Source organism: Coturnix japonica, chromosome 3 (genome assembly GCF_054131305.1).
Source record: "Coturnix japonica strain WE chromosome 3, WE-NBRP24, whole genome shotgun sequence".
In the NCBI taxonomy this organism is placed as follows: domain Eukaryota; kingdom Metazoa; phylum Chordata; class Aves; order Galliformes; family Phasianidae; genus Coturnix; species Coturnix japonica.
This window is the reverse complement of record NC_140665.1, coordinates 98,800,070-98,815,847: the sequence shown is the minus strand read 5'-3', so window position 1 is coordinate 98,815,847 and position 15,778 is coordinate 98,800,070. Positions and strand designations below refer to the sequence as shown.

At 63.4% G+C, this 15,778-nt stretch overlaps 2 protein-coding genes and 1 non-coding gene across 5 annotated transcripts; all 3 read left to right on the top strand.

Annotated features, from left to right (window-relative positions):
* Positions 1-2,345: 2,345 nt before the first annotated feature.
* DPYSL5 (dihydropyrimidinase like 5) lies at positions 2,346-9,296 on the top strand. Of its 2 annotated transcripts, XM_015859878.3 has the most exons (13): positions 2,346-2,480; positions 3,812-4,076; positions 4,700-4,858; positions 5,196-5,375; positions 5,449-5,517; positions 5,617-5,661; positions 5,754-5,829; positions 5,918-6,074; positions 6,965-7,106; positions 7,195-7,337; positions 7,410-7,617; positions 8,090-8,258; positions 8,617-9,296. In XM_015859878.3, exons 1-13 carry the CDS (start codon positions 2,359-2,361, stop codon positions 8,700-8,702), a joined length of 1,821 nt encoding a protein of 606 aa, XP_015715364.2. In that variant the 5' UTR covers positions 2,346-2,358; the 3' UTR covers positions 8,703-9,296. The 2 variants fall into 2 exon arrangements, with proteins under 2 accessions (XP_015715364.2, XP_015715365.2); XM_015859879.3 differs by lacking the exon at positions 8,090-8,258.
* Positions 9,297-10,918: 1,622 nt separating this feature from the next.
* Positions 10,919-15,177, top strand: MAPRE3 (microtubule associated protein RP/EB family member 3). Of its 2 annotated transcripts, none has more exons than XM_085544062.1 (7): positions 10,919-11,001; positions 13,091-13,218; positions 13,306-13,451; positions 13,534-13,690; positions 14,100-14,251; positions 14,329-14,481; positions 14,580-15,177. In XM_085544062.1, the coding sequence occupies exons 2-7, from the start codon at positions 13,098-13,100 to the stop codon at positions 14,643-14,645; spliced, it is 795 nt and encodes a 264-aa protein (XP_085400188.1). In that variant the 5' UTR covers positions 10,919-11,001; positions 13,091-13,097; the 3' UTR covers positions 14,646-15,177. The 2 variants fall into 2 exon arrangements, with proteins under 2 accessions (XP_085400188.1, XP_085400187.1); XM_085544061.1 differs by having other exon boundaries at positions 13,534-13,735.
* Positions 15,178-15,561: 384 nt separating this feature from the next.
* LOC146761598 (U1 spliceosomal RNA) lies at positions 15,562-15,725 on the top strand. Its single transcript, XR_014945012.1, has one exon. It is a non-coding gene; the product is annotated as a U1 spliceosomal RNA (small nuclear RNA).
* The last annotated feature ends 53 nt before the right edge of the window (positions 15,726-15,778 follow it).

Genomic DNA, 15,778 nt, shown 5'->3' with positions numbered 1-15,778 from the left:
GTCATGGGATCATACTGAGTAGTGGCAACCCTGTTGACAATGGGGTCCCACTGGGTGACAGGATCCCAGTGGGTGGCTGGAATACAATGAGTGATGGAGATCTCAGTGGGTGATGGGGTCCTATTGGGTCCCCCAATCTTGGTAACTAATGGAGTCCCAGTGGGTAATGGAGACCTCAGTGGGTGATGATATCCTAATGGATGGTGGGGTCTCAGTAAGCAATGGGATCTCAATAGGTGATGGGAACCTGATGGGTGGTGAGATCCCAGTAGGCGGCAGGATCCCAGTGAGTGTGGAGTCCCAGTGGGTGGAGGGATCTAAATGGATGGTGAGATCTCAGTGAGTGATGGGGATAACACTGGGTGACGAGTTCTCTGTTTCCCACTGGTGATGGGGTCCCAATGGGTGATAGAAATTTCAATAGGTATTGGGATCCCAATGGTTGCTGGGTCCCAATGGGTGATGAGGTTTCAGTGGGTGATGGGATCCCATTGGGTAGTGACATTCCCATTGGTGATGGGGTCCGAATGGGTGATGAGATCCCAGTGGGTGATGGGACCTTAATGGATCTCAGTGGGTGATGGAGTCCTACTGGGTCCCCTAGTAGGGTACCTCAGTGGCTGATGGGGTTCTAGTGGGTGATAGATACCTCAGTGGTTGATGAAATCCCACTGGATGGCAGGGTCTCAGTAGGTGATGGGTTCTCAGTGGGTGATGGGATCCCAGTGGGTGATGGAAACCTCAATAGATGATGGGATCCCAATGGGTGATGAGGCCCCAGTGGGTGGTGGGGCCCTATGGATGCTCAGTAGGTAATATATTGCCATTGGATAGTGAGATCCCAATGAGTGGCAGGCTCTTAGCAGGTGATAGATTCCCATGGGAAGTGGAGTCTCAGTGGGTCCAATTAAGTAGTGGCATCCACTTTGGTGATAGGGCCCCAGTAGGTGATGGTGTTCCAATGGGTGGCAGGGTCCCAGTAGATGATGGGATCTCAATAAGCAATGGATACCTCAGTGGGTAATGGGACTTCAACAGATGATGGGATCCAGATGGGTGATGGAGAACTTAAGTGGGTGATGGGGTCCCGGTGGGTGACAGGATCCTAGTAAGTGAAGGAGACCATAATGAGTGAGGGAGACCTCAGTGGACAATGAGTGATGGGTACTATTGGGTAGTATCTACAGATCCCATTGCTGATGGGATCTCAATGGATGACGGGGACTTCAGTGGGTGATAGACTCCAAGTGGATGATGGGATCTCAGTGGGTAATGAGATCCCAATGGATGGTGAGGTCTCAGTAGGTTATGGGATCTCAGTGGGTGATGGGAACCCAGTGGATGCTGGAATCTCAATGAGATCGCAATGAGTGGTGGAGTCCCTATGGGTGGTCAGGTCCCAATAGATGGTGGGACCTAAGTGGGTGATGGGTCTTCAATGGGTGCAGGTATCCCAACTGATTACGGGATTCCAATGGGTTATGGAGACCTCCATGGGTGATGGCATTCCCAATGGGTGGCGAGGTCTCTGTAGATGACAGAATGCTAATGGATGGTGAGGTTACTGTAGGTGATGGGATTTCCAATGGGTGACAGGGACCTCAGCGGATGATGGGATCCCAATAACCTATGGGGTCCTCATGGGAGATGAGGAGCGTATGTCAGAGCTCTGCTCTTGCAGCACAAGACTGTGGGGCCTTGCACTTTCTCCCCATGATCTGTGGGTCAGAAACCCATTGCCACAGCACCTGCCTCTATAGGGTCTACAGGGAACTACAGGGTCTGTGTAGGGCTGTAGGGGGCTATCAAGGTCTACAGCAGCTGTAGGGGTTGTACAAGTCTACAGAGGATCTATAAGGGATATGGAAGCTATAGGGAGGTATGGGGGATGTACAGGGTGTCATAGGGGACTGTAGGGTCTACGGGGGGCAACAGAGTCTATAGGGACAATAGGAAACTATAGGATCAGTGGGGGTTTAGAGGGTATATAGGGGTCTATAGGGGACTGTAGGGGGCTATAGGGAGCTGCGGGGACTATAGGGGATTATACGGTCCTTAGGGTCTATAGGATCTATAGATTCTATAGGGTATATTGAGAATACATTTGTCTATGGCGCAAAGCCACTGGGCCTTCCGGGGCAGAGTGACCAATGGGTGCTGAGCTCAGCCAATGAGATATCGGGAGAGCAGCGACCAGCCAATGAGATTCCACGGGGCGCAGCCATCAGCCAATGGCAATTCACGTAGAGCCCTGTGGGCGGGGCGTCCCCACGGTAACGACAGGTGCCGCCGGGTGGGCGTGGCCTCACCTTTAAGCCCCGCCCACTACACCTGCCCATCAGGAGGCCCCGCCCACAAATGGGAAACGAGGGCGGTGATTGGACGAGCGCTCTGTTAGCCCCGCCCCTGTGGGCGTGGCTTGCGGGGATAGCGGAGCGGAGCGGAGGGTGCGGCGGGAGCGGAGCGAGCCGAGAACGGAGGTAACGGGAACGGGAACGGGGGGAGCGGGGTGTTATGGGATGGACGGGGGGTGCTATGGGATAAGGGGGGGAACGGCATTGCCGCTCCCGATGGGACACGTTCATATCGCGATACGCCGGTCCCCATCGCGACAGGTGCTTGTATCGCGATGGGGGGGGGCTGTCTGTCGCGATATCGCCGCCGTCAGCTCCGCGTTCAGCCCGTCGCTCGGGTGTCGGGGTCGCGATAGAGACCGGGGGGGGAGCGGGGTATCGCGATAGGGCGGGGAACAATGGGGCTTTGTCTGCGGGGCGGAACCGGGCGGGGAGCGGCGGAACCGGAGCGATGGGGAACGGAACCGGGAACGGGATGGGGACCGGGACCAGGACGGGGATGGGGACCGGGACTGGGACCGGGACCCTCCGGGCGTGGCCGCGGCGCCGCCGCCTCTTTGTCCTCCCGTAGCACAAAGCGGGGATGGGGGGGGGGGGGCGGGCGGGGCCGCGTGGGATTTGGGTCGGGAGGTGCCGGTGTGTGGGGAACCGGGCGGGGATAAATGGGGATAAATGAATGGGGATAAATGGGGATAAATGGGATAAATGGGGGGATGCTGAGGGATGCGCCGCCAACCCCCGACACCCGCCGGGCGGATCCCGGCGCTCCCCGTGGGGCGCTCGGCCCCATCGCGCCGTGCTGCTGCAGGGCGGGGCCGATACACGGCGCCCCAAATCCGTCACCGTTGGCTCTTTCATCAGCGGGGTGAGACGCAATAGACGCTGCCGACCCCAGCATCCCCACGGCCCCACACATCCACACCGCGGGGCTCTGCCCATATAGGTCTGCCCCTATGGCTCTGCCCCTATAGGTCTGCCCCTATAGATCTGCCCCTGTGGCTCTGCCCCTATAGGTCTGCCCCTATAGGTCTGCCCCTGTGGCTCTGCCCCTATAGGTCTGCCCCTATAGGTCTGCCCCTGTGGCTCTGCCCCTATAGATCTGCCCCTATGGCTTTGCCCCTATAGGTCTGTCCCTGTAGGGCTCTGACCCTTCATTCCCATCACACGGGGCTGGAGCACTGTGGCTATGTGGATAATGGCATTCCCGGTGCTACGGGGCGTGGGTCAGACCCGTGGCCCCACCCCGGGCAGCTGCCCGAGCCACGGTGCTGGGATGCTCAGCTGCTGTGGGCCGTGGGGCTGCGTCCCCATAGCAGGAGGCAGAGCCACCCCATTGCACGTGGGGCTGTGGGTTACGGGCTTAGCGTGGGGCTGCGGCTGCGTGCGGGTAGTACCGGCCCTATGGAGCGCCCCATTGACCCCCCATGGCACCCTGCTGCCCCACGCCGTGCCCGCAGCACCATGCTCGCCAACGCGGCCTCGGTGAGGATCCTGATCAAGGGGGGGAAGGTGGTGAACGACGACTGCTCCATGGAGGCCGACGTCTACATCGAGAACGGCATCATCCAGCAAGTGGGGCGCGAGCTGATGATCCCCGGTGGTGCCAAGGTGATCGATGCCAGCGGGAAGCTGGTCATCCCCGGCGGCATCGACACCAGCACCCACTTCCACCAGACCTTTATGAACGCCACCTGCCTCGATGACTTCTACCACGGCACCAAGGTGGGCTGCACCGTGGGGCTGAAGGGGGCAGGGTGGGGTTGGGGGGTTGGGTTAGAGCCATGTGGGTCATAGCCCCATACATGTCACTACTGGATCTAGCACCTGGCTGTGTTGTAGGTCTTGGTCATACCCTGTGTCCTGGCCATGCTGTGGGTCTCAGCTACGCTACAAGTACCAGGCATGCCATGGGTCCCAGTTATGCCATGCCGTGGGTCTCATTTGTGTCACGGGTTCCAGTCATGCCATGGGTCCCAGCCATGCCATGGGTCCCAGCCATGCCATGGGTCCCAGGCATACCGTAGGTCCCAGCCATGCCACAGGTCCCGGCCATGCCGTGGGTCCCAGCCTTGCTTTAGATTCCATCCATGCCATAAATCTCAGCTGTGCTCTGGCTCCCACCCCCAGCCCCACTCCTCCCAACACATCCACAGCCCCATCCCCTGCACAGAGCTCCATTGTGTGGGGCAGCGCCGTCTGTCCCTGTCCCTATCCCCACAACACACAATGACAGCGGTGACACCCGGCGCGGTGCCACGGCCAAAGCAGCTTTGTGGCTTTGTGGCTTAGCTCTGCGGGGTGACGCGGGGCCATCGCCCCATCAGCTCCCCACCGTGTTCCCGCAGGCGGCGCTGGTGGGGGGCACGACGATGGTGCTGGGCCACGTGCTGCCCGCCAAGGAGCGCTCGTTGGTGGACGCCTTCGAGCGGTGCCGCGCTCTCGCAGACCCCCAGGTGTGCTGCGACTACGCCCTGCACGTGGGCGTCACCTGGTGGGCGCCGCAGGTGGGTGACACCCCCCCCATGGGGTGGGTGGGTGGGTGGGATCCTCCCCACTGAGCCCCCCGTGTGCCCGTCTGCGCCGGCCCCTGGTGCCACCGTGAGCCCAGTGCCAAGGATGACACGGGTCCCCATTGCGCTCACCCCATGGAGAGGGACACCCAGTGGTGTAGCAGGGGGCACCTGCATTCCTGCCCCCCAGCCGGCACCCCCAGCTATGGATCCCCATTGCACCCCCCCATAGCTCCGTGTGCCCCGTAACCACTCTGCCCCCATCCTATGGGGTGACATGTGGGCCCTGCTCCATACGGCAGTGCCCGCAGCCGCTGTGCCCCCACTGCAGGTGAAGGCGGAGATGGAGACGCTGGTGCGGGAGAAGGGAGTGAACTCCTTCCAGATGTTCCTGGCCTACAAGGAGCTGTACATGCTGCGGGATGGGGAGCTGTACCAGGCCCTGCGTGCCTGCAGGGACATCGGGGCCATCGCCCGCGTGCACGCTGAGAATGGGGACCTGGTGGCTGAGGTGGGCGAGGGGCCGCTGGGATGGGGTGGCACAGTGACATGGTGACACCACAGCACTGTGCTGTGCCCTGCAGGGAGCAAAGGAAGCACTGGAGCTGGGCATCACCGGGCCTGAGGGCATCGAGATCAGCCGGCCTGAGGAGGTGGGTGCAGGGATGGGGAGGGGGCAAGGGCTGTCCCCACTCCATGCCCTGCCCCATTGCCCCCCTCTTGGTGCCGTCCCCTGCTCTTTCTCCCCACAGCTGGAGGCGGAGGCCACGCATCGCGCCATCACCATCGCCAACAGGGTGAGTGCTGTGTGCCAGGGGGGCTGCGGGTGGTGCCCCCGACTTGGGGGTCCCCGTGTCCCCGTGTCACCCCATGGCGGCACTGCCCGCAGACGCACTGCCCCGTGTACCTGGTGAACGTCTCCAGCATGGCGGCGGGGGACGTCATCGCGGCTGCCAAGATGCAGGGTACGCCGGGGGGCTGCGGGGATGTGTGTGGGGACGTGGCATGGGCACATGGTCTGCATCCCATCCCCACACCGTGCCCATCCTGCAGGGAAGGCGGTGTACGCTGAGACAACGACAGCGCACGCCACGCTGACGGGGCTGCACTACTACCACCAGGACTGGTTCCACGCTGCTGCCTACGTCACCGTGCCCCCGCTGCGCCTCGACACCAACACCTCCGCTCACCTCCTCAGCCTCCTCGCCAGGTACCCCCACACGGGTACCCCCACACGGGTACCTCGGGGTGCCCCGACCCCATCCCCAGCCCCTGGGTACCCTGCTGCCCAAACACCCTGCTCCGTGGTTGTCCCACTGCTGAGCACCCCACTGTATGGGCACCCCACCCTCCGAGCACAGGTGCCCAGCTCCCCAGGCACCCTGCTCCCCAAGCACCCCCCTCCATGAGTGTACCCCTCCTGAAGAACCCCATTGCTTGAGTGTCCCACTCCCAAGAGCCCCCCCTGCATGGGTGCCCAGCTCCCCAAGCACCCTACCCCATGGTTCCTGAGCACCCCATTGCATGGAATCCTCACTCTCTGAGCACCTCAGTGCATGGGTGTCCAAGGCCACAAGCACCCGGCTCTCCAAGCACCCCGCTGCATGAGTGCCCCACTCCTCAAGGACCCCACTATGTGGGTGCTCACCCCCCAGGCACCCTGCTCTGTGGGTCCTGAGCACCCCATTACATGGAAGCCCCACTCCCTGAGCATCTCAACGTGTGTGTGTCCCAGTCAATGAGCACCCCACTAATCAAGCACCCCATTGCACAGCTACCCCACTGTCCAATCACCCTGCTCCCCAAGCACCCCACAGGTGTCCTCCTCCCCAAGTACCCCACTGCATGAATGTCCCTCTCCACAAGAACCCCACTGTGTGGGTGCCCAGCTCCCCAAGCACCTCACTCCATGGGTCCTGAGCACCCCACTGCATGGAATCCCCACTCTCCGAGCACCTCAATGCATGGATGTCCCCTTCTCCAAGCCCACAGCCCACAGCCACCCCTCTGCACCGTGCCCCATTGCACAGAACCCTTCCTCCCCATGCCCACCCCCCAGTCAGCGATGACCCCCATCCCTGCCATCCCCATTCCCCGCAGTGACACCCTGAACGTGGTGGCCTCGGATCACCGCCCGTTCAGCGCCAAGCAGAAGGCGATGGGCCGCGAGGACTTCACCAAGATCCCGCACGGCGTCAGCGGGGTGCAGGACCGCATGAACATCATCTGGGAGCGCGGCGTGGTGCGTGCGCTGCCTGCAGCCCCATAGGGGTGGCACTGAGCCCCTGTCTATTGGGGAGGCGCGTCCTCACCCCGCTCCCACCCCACAGGTTGGGGGCAAAATGGATGAGAACCGCTTTGTGGCCGTCACCAGCTCCAACGCGGCCAAGCTGCACAACCTGTACCCCCGCAAGGGCCGCATCGTGCCCGGCGCCGATGCTGACGTGGTGGTGTGGGACCCTGAGGCCACCAGGTGGGTGTGGGGCACGGCAGCTGGGATGGTAACCACAGGGCACCGCTCAGCCCCCTACTTCTCACCCACCAGGACCATCTCGGCCAGCACCCAAGTGCAGGGAGGGGACGTCAACCTGTATGAGAACATGCGGTGCCACGGCGTGCCGCTGGTCACCATCAGCCGCGGGCGCGTGGTCTATGAGAACGGGGTCTTCATGTGTGCAGAGGGAACCGGGCGCTTCTGCCCGCTGCGCTCCTTCCCCGACTGCGTGTACAAGAAGCTGGTGCAGCGTGAGAAGGTGGGAGGCACAGGGATGGGTGGGCAGCAGTGACCTGGATGGCACAGACCCATCCCCACCTTCATCCCCATCCGCACCCCCATGTCCATTCCATCCCCATCCCCACCCCCCTCCCCAGTGTGTCCCCCCACCATGGCACCATTGCTGGGGGATGCGGGTTGGTGTTGTTCTGAGGGATGGCAGTGAGGGGGGGGGCACGGGCTGTTCACCTCCTCCTCATAAACCACAGACCACCCCCCATCTCCATCCCACACCGAGGGGCACCCCATGCCCACCCCATGGCTGCAGGGAGACCCCACGCCCACCCCACATCCCCACACCCACCCCACTGCCCGCAGCCCCACAGCCACCCCCAGCCCCACGCTCACCCCATAACCCCGCACCCACCCCATAGCCCCCCAGACGGGCTCAACTCACAGTTCCCCCCCCCCCCGCTCTGTGCTTCTCCCCCTCCAACCCCATCTCCCGGCAGAGCTTAAAGCCGAGGGCCGTGGACCGCAGCCCGTACCTGGGGGACGTGGCAGCAGTTGTCCACGCGGGGAAAAAAGAGACGGGGACGCCCCTGGCCGATACACCCACCCGACCCGCAACGCGCCACGGGGGCATGAGGGACCTGCACGAGTCCAGCTTCAGCCTGTCCGGTAAGAGGGGTCCGGCACCCCCAGGGCACCCCATTGTAACCCAGGAGTGATCTGGGCTTCCCAGTGCCTCCCCAGCCACCCCCCCATAAACAACCCCGTACAGCCCTGAGCATCGCAGTGCATCCCAATGTACCCCCCATGCGCCCCCTATATCCCCCCCTCAGCCCCCCTCCCCTGTATGCAGCCCCCACAGCTCCCCATGGGCCGGGCAGGGGCTGACCCCACCCTCATCCCATCCCCATCCCCATCCCATAGTGTTGAATTGGCTGCAGTGGTTCTGAGATGGGGGGGGGGGGGGCTGCTCTACGGGTCCCCATCCATCCATCCCCGTGTCCGTCCGTCTGTCCCCCCCCCACAGGTTCGCAGATCGATGATCACGTCCCCAAACGCGCCTCGGCCCGGATCCTCGCCCCCCCCGGAGGACGATCGAGCGGCATTTGGTAACGCCGAGGGGCTGCCCCCCAAGTGAGGATGCAGGCAGCCCTCCGGCGGGGCCCCCCCACGCCCCGAGCCCCCCGGCTCAGCCGAGACGTGGCCCCTCCCGTGGGGGGGGGGGTGCCCCGGTGGATGGGGGGGGACCCCCTGGAGCTGTGCCGTAGGGTCGTGGCTCCGAGCCCCAGCGATGGAGCCGGGGCTGAGAGGAGTGGGGGTGTGGGGGGGGCAGGAGGAGGGCCCCCCATCCCCCGTCCCCGTTCCCGTCCCTTTTCTGTTTGCACGTCGGGTTTGGATCAGTGAGCATTTTTTTGCCTCCTTTTGTGCATCGCGTGGAAATGCCCCCAATAATGGTTCGTGTTGATAGCGGGAGGGGGACACACCGCAGGAACCCCCCCCCCCCAACACCCCCCCACAGCTCCTCCCCCACACACACACACACCATGGTGCTATGGGGCCGACCCTGCCCCCGCCCCCCCCGTCCCCCCCCCTTTCCCCGGGGTAGTGTGAGATGTGAAATGTGGCTTCGTGCACTTTGTCCCCGTAGATGTCCCGGTAGGCGAGGGGGGGTCGCTCCCGTCGCACATTAAAACTGTTCTCACCGCAGCGTTGTGTGATGGGAGGGGGACGGAGGGGGGGGCACAACGGCACCATCAGCCGGGTGGGGGACACACAAATAGGGACGTGGCGTGGGGATACAGGGATGTGGGGCTAAAGGGGCAGCAATAAGGACGGGGGGACATGGGGGTGTGGGGACATGGGGACATAAATGGGGACGTGGTGTGGGGACAGAGGTAGGTGGGGACATGGGGATACAGGGATGGGGGGATAAGGGGCCAGTAATGAAGATATGGGGACATGGAGGTGGGGACATGGGGACACAGATGGGGATATGGCTTGGGGACACAGGGAGGTGGGAAGATGGGGGCTTGGAAATGATGATGTGGGGACATGGGGGCATGGAGATGGGGACATGGGGATGTGGAGACAGAGGCACAAGGATGTGGGGATGTAGGGACACAGAGCGGGGGGATATGGGGACATAAATGGGAATGTGACATGGGGACGATGGAGACACAGGGATGGGGACATTGGGATAAAGGGACATGGGGATGTGGGGACATGGGGACACAAATGGGGACATGGCATGGGGATGCAGGGAGGTGGGGAGATGGAGGCTTGGAAATGAAGACATGGGGACACAGGGACATGGAGAAGGGGACATGGGGATGTGGAGACAGGCATAAGGATGTGGGGATGTAGGGACACAGAGCAGGGGGATATGGGGATGTAAATGGGAATGTGACAGAGGGATGATGGAAACACAGGGATGGGGACATGGGGACACAAATGGGGACATGGGGTGTGGGGACATGGGGACACAATGGGGATCTGGCGTGGGGATAGAGGGAGGTGGGGACATGGGGACACAGGGATGTGGGGATAAGGGGCCAGTAATGAGGATATAGGGACATGGAGGTGGGGACACAGATGGGGATATGGCATGGGGACATAGGGAGGTGGGGAGATGGGGACACAAATGGGGCATGGGGACGCAGGGAGGTGGGGAGATGGGGGCTTGGAAGTGAAGACATGGGGACACAGGGACATGGGGACATGGAGATGGACATGGGGCCGATGGAGACACAGGGATGGGGACATAGGGATACAGGGACATGGAGACATGGAAATGGGGACATGGGAGTGTGGGGACACAGGGATGGGGGACACAGAGACACAAGGACGTGGGGATGGAGGGACATAGAGCAGGGGGGGGACATGGGGCCGATGGAGACACAGGGATGGGGATATGGGAAAACAGGGATATATGGGGATACAGACAGGAGGATGTGGGGATATGGGGACATGGATGTGGGGATGTAGGGACACAGCAGGGGGGGTGTGGGGATACAGATGGGAACGTGGCATGGGGATGATGGAGTTGTAGGGATGGGGACATGGGGAGGTGGGAACGCAGGGAGGTGGGGATGGAGAAATAGGGACATGGGGACATGGAGATGGGGATCCCTGACACGCGTGGACACGGGTGGGCCCCCCCCCGGCGGACCCCCGATGGCCGCACAGTCCTCCAGCGCCGCCGGCCGCCAGGGGGCGCTGTGCCGGAAGCGGCGCTAGAGAGCAGGGGCCGCTCTGTCCCTCTGCCCGTTGCCGTGGTTCCGCGGGGGCGTGCTCAGCGCGGCCCCACCCCGCAGCGGGGAAGCGGCGGCGGCGCATGCGCAGTGCCCGCCCGGTGCCGGCCCGGTCCCCTGAGCGCTGCGGGCGGCGGAGAACGGCGGGGGCGGCCCGAGCGGTGAGAGACAGGGACGGGAACGGGGGGAACCGGGCGGTAAAGGGGGGGGGGAGCGGGGTCGGTACGGCCTTGTACGGTGTGAGGAACCGGGAGCGGCCGGGGGGGCGAACGGACATACGGGATGGAGCGGCAAAGGGGGAACGGGGCGGCCGTTGTGGCGGGGCGGGGGGAGGGGGGGGGTGGGAGCAGGGCTGCGCCGGTACCGGGGGATACGGCGGGGATACGGTGATGATATGGCAGTGATATGGTGATACGGTGATATGGTGATGATACGGTGCTGACACGGTGATGACACGGCATTGCCCCCCCCGGTTGTGGCGGCCCAGCCCCGTACCCGCTGTGTGGACCCGGCCCCACCGGCCCCGCCCGGTCCCGGGGCAGCGCCGTGACGCGCTGTGGCCCCGCACGTTGTTTGTCACCGGGACCCGGCTCCCGAAATAGCAGCGAGCCAGACACCGGGCGGGAGGGGCGGCCCCGGGCCGGCACAGCCAGCACATCATCCATGTATCCATCCCATCATCCATCCATCCATCCATCCATCCATCCATCACATCATCCATCCCATCATCCATCCATCCATCCATCCATCCATCCATCCATCCATCCATCCATCCATCCATCCATCCATCCATCCATGTATCCCTCCATCCCTCCATCCCTCCATCCCTCACCCTCCCGGTCCCTCCGTTACGCAGCGCTGCCGCAGGGATGATGGGGGATGATGCGGGGTGTTAATAAGGGATCGGGGCCGCATAACGGGACCCGTGATCCCCCCCCGCCCCTTGATCCCCGCTGCTCCCCCGCCGCAGGGTTCTCTCAATGCAGCCTCCGAACCCCGTTACCCGGTGGCTGCCGGTTGAACGAGCCCCGTGAGCGGCGGTGCCAGCCCGGGCCGCCACACGTGGCACCGCGTCAGGCGCGGGGTTGACCTGGATTCGGTCGCGATCAAAGTCCTCGCCTCGTTCCGACGCGGAGCGGCCCCGCGCTGCCCGGTGGCCCCGTGGCTCCCCGTGTTACCGGCGGCACCGCAGTGCGTGGCTCGGCAACGCGCATGACTCAGCTCCGCTCCCCCCGCACCGACGGCTCCGGGCCGGGGGGACCCAGCGTGGCGGCTGCGGCCCCCATTTAATTGAGGGGGGGGTGAGATGGTTTTACCCCCATCCCGCTCCTCCCTCCCCCCGTAGCTCGGCTCGCAGCTGCTCCCTAAGCCGTGATCTCTGATGTGCGCCGCAGTGAAAGCGGATTAATGCCTATGGATGGGGGCTCTAAGGGGAGGTGGGACCCCCACGACCCCCCCCCACGACCCCCCTAGTACAGTAGGGTCGCTCCCCAAACGCCTTTGGGCACAGGCAGTGGGGTGATCGCTGTGTGCCCAACCCCCAGCACTAGGTGTGGGGTGAGTGCAGCACTACAGCCACCCCCCATCCCACCCCCCCCCCACCTATCCCATCCCCCCCCACCTCCAGTGCTGCGCTGTGGGGCTGGGGGCTGTGCCCTGCCCCACATCCCATCGCCATCTGGGCACGGGATCTGTTGGCAGATGTTGCCCCTATAAGCCCTGCTGCTGTGTACCCCAGGCAGATTAGGATGCAATCGAGGGCTGGGCCGGGCCGGAGGGGCTGTAAGCTGCTTATGGGGTTGGTGGCACACTCAGCCCCCCAGCATCATGCCTGTGCTTGGGGCATCATGATGGTACCCGGCTGCGTAATGCAGCCTCTGCCCCACAGCCCCATGGATGGAGCATCCCAATAGGGAGGGGCACAGCTGTGGGAGATGGGGAGCAGGCTGTGACCAGAGGGAGGTCCCTGTGGCACCAGGCTGCGTCCTGCCCCACATCCATGACCCTCAGAGTGGGGGTCCCGATGGCAAAGGGCTGCATCCTGCCCTATAGCTGTGCCCCCAGAAGACAGAGGTCCCAATGGCAGCAGCTCAGTACTCAGCAGGGAGGGTAACTGCCCCACAGAGGGGGATCCCCTTGGAGAGGACCACATCCTGCCCCATAGAGGGGGGGTTCCTGATGGAGAAGGGCTGCTTGCTGCCCCACAGAAAGCTGGGGGGGGATCCTACATGACTCCCCATCTCTCCGCAGCTGGGGCATGGCCGTCAATGTGTACTCCACCTCGGTGACCAGCGAGAACCTGAGCCGGCATGACATGCTGGCCTGGGTCAACGACTCTCTGCAGCTCAACTACACCAAGATCGAGCAGCTCTGCTCAGGTGGGGACGTGCCACCACCCCGTAGTGTCCCCTTGAGGGTGTCACAGCCACCTGACACACGTTCTCCCCCCCACCCCCCCCCATTAGGGGCTGCTTACTGCCAGTTCATGGACATGCTGTTCCCCGGCTGCGTGCACCTGCGGAAGGTGAAGTTCCAGGCCAAGCTGGAGCACGAGTACATCCACAACTTCAAGGTGCTGCAAGCAGCCTTCAAGAAGATGGGAGTGGATAAGGTGGGTCCTGGGGTGGGGTGGGGGGCATATAGGGGGGGGTCTTGAGTGGGGAGGGCGGCCCCCAGCCCGTGTGTCCCCCCAGATCATCGCAGTGGAGAGGCTGGTGAAGGGCAAGTTCCAGGACAACTTTGAGTTCATCCAATGGTTCAAGAAGTTCTTTGATGCCAACTATGACGGGAAGGAATACAACCCTCTGCTGGCGCGGCAGGGCCAGGACGCGGCGCCCGCCCCTAACCCAGGTGATCACAGCTTCAACAAACCCAAGAAACTCATTGGCACTGCAGGTAATGCCCGGGACCCCCGGCCTCCCGCACCCCACATCGCTCTCAGTGTGTGCCCCCCACCCTGCCCTGCCTGCGCTCTGCTGCCTGCAGCCATCGGGGACGGTGCCACGATGCAGGGCTGTGCATTAACACAACTTAGGGCCAGTGCCACGACACAGGGCCGGTGCCCAACCATGGCTGAGTGCCTGCTGGCTGCCTGCATGGCAAAGCCCCCCCTACCCGGTCACAACCACCTGCATAAGGGGCTGCGGGGGGCGCAGGGAGGGCTCTGCCTGGGGAAACTGAGGCACGGGGGTGCCTGCAGCCAATGGGGGGGATTCTCCAGCATTAACGCTGCTCTCTGTGTCCCCCCCCATACACCAAGTCCCACAGAGGACCTCCCCCACGGGCCCCAAGAACACGCAGCACCCGGCACGTCTGGGCAACGTCCCCAGCGGCATCCTGAGGAAAAACTCACCCGCCACCCGCAATGGGGGCTCCGAGGCTGACGCACAGATCCTGGAGCTCAACCAGCAGGTACGTGGGGGAGCATGGAACGAAGGGAACACACACACACAGAGCAGTGCTAACAGCCCCATCGGACCCGCCTGCAGCTGATGGACCTGAAGCTGACGGTGGACGGCCTGGAGAAGGAGAGGGATTTCTACTTCAGCAAACTGCGGGACATCGAACTCATCTGCCAGGAGCACGAGAACGAGAACAGCCCCATCATCAGCGGCATCGTCAGCGTGCTCTACGCCACCGAGGTGCGTGCCCTGAAGCCTGGTCCCATTCAATCCCCATTCAATCCCCATTCAATCCAACACGTGGCGGTGATGCTGACGGTCCCGCTGTCTCAATGCAGGAGGGCTTTGCCCCGCCGGAGGACGACGAGCTGGAGGAGCAGCAGACGGAGCAGGACGAGTATTGAACCCGCCGCGTCCCACCCCACGTCCGACCCCTCCATAGACATTGAGGTGTGATCCCCTGCACCCACCGCCATCGCAGCAACGTGGGACGGCGCCGCTCTCCACAATAAACCGATGTCACCGCACAGCGGAGCGGGGCCGTGCGTCTGCCGGGGGGGGACGCTCCCCCCAGCCCCATCGTCGCCCCCTTTTTCACCCCATATTTATTGCAGTTCCTCTCCGCCCCACACTGTGCCATGGCTTTGGAAATAGGGGGGGAGGGGGGCGAGCTGGGCCCCCACCCTGAGCCGGGGGAACCGAGCGGGGCCGCAGCACTGAGACAGGAGGAGGATGGATGGAGGATGGATGGAGGGCCCGGTACCGGGGGGGGCAGCGGGACCGGGCGATGGGAACGGGGGGAGGGGGGGAACCGAGAGCGGCCCGGCCCGGCCCGGCATTGCCCCTCGCTGCATCGCTTACAGCGCCGTCACCGCGGTCGCACAGCGCGCATCTGTGTTCGTTCGGGTTTATTTAAATAAACTTCGCGTGGTACAACGCTGTGCGGAGCCGTAACGATACCGGGACCGGGACCGATACCGCGACGGGACGGGATACAGCGCCCCCTATGGGACACGGAGCGGAACAGCAGCGGGGAGGAAGCGGCCGAGCGGATGTGGGCGGGGCTAAAGGGAGGAGTGCGCGGGAAATGGACGGCATGGGGCGGTGCTATGCAAATTAACCTGAGCGCGGGGCATGACGGGAGCGCATGAACGCAGGAGCGGAGCTGTGGTGGGCAGCCGTGGGTCCGTTGTGGGTGTGGGCGTGGGCAGCCCGGAGGGGCGGAGCGGGCCGGAGCAGGTGGGATGTTTGTGAGGCGGGTCGGCGTGTGGTACGGGCTGGTGTCGGGGCGTGGGGAGCGGGGCGGGTTGAGAGCAGGGCATACTTACCTGGCAGGGGAGACACCATGATCAGGCAGGTGGTTTTCCCAGGGCGAGGCTCATCCCCTGCACTCCGGGTGTGCTGACCCCTGCGATTTCCCCAAATGCGGGAAACTCGACTGCATAATTTGTGGTAGTGGGGCACTGCGTTCGCGCTCTCCCCTGGTTTGATGGTTCAAAGACAGAATGTAGAGCTCCGTTTCCTTCTTATTCCCTCT

Coding starts and splice junctions, on each gene's coding strand:
- DPYSL5 (XM_015859878.3), top strand. CDS start 2,359: ATGGGAAACGAGGGCGGTGATTGGACGAGCGCTCTGTTAGCCCCGCCC. Junction 5,662..5,753: donor CCATCACCATCGCCAACAGG/GTGAGTGCTGTG, acceptor CACTGCCCGCAG/ACGCACTGCCCCGTGTACCT. Junction 7,107..7,194: donor TCATCTGGGAGCGCGGCGTG/GTGCGTGCGCTG, acceptor CCCACCCCACAG/GTTGGGGGCAAAATGGATGA.
- MAPRE3 (XM_085544061.1), top strand. CDS start 13,098: ATGGCCGTCAATGTGTACTCCACCTCGGTGACCAGCGAGAACCTGAGC. Junction 13,219..13,305: donor GATCGAGCAGCTCTGCTCAG/GTGGGGACGTGC, acceptor CCCCCCCATTAG/GGGCTGCTTACTGCCAGTTC. Junction 14,482..14,579: donor GCGTGCTCTACGCCACCGAG/GTGCGTGCCCTG, acceptor GTCTCAATGCAG/GAGGGCTTTGCCCCGCCGGA.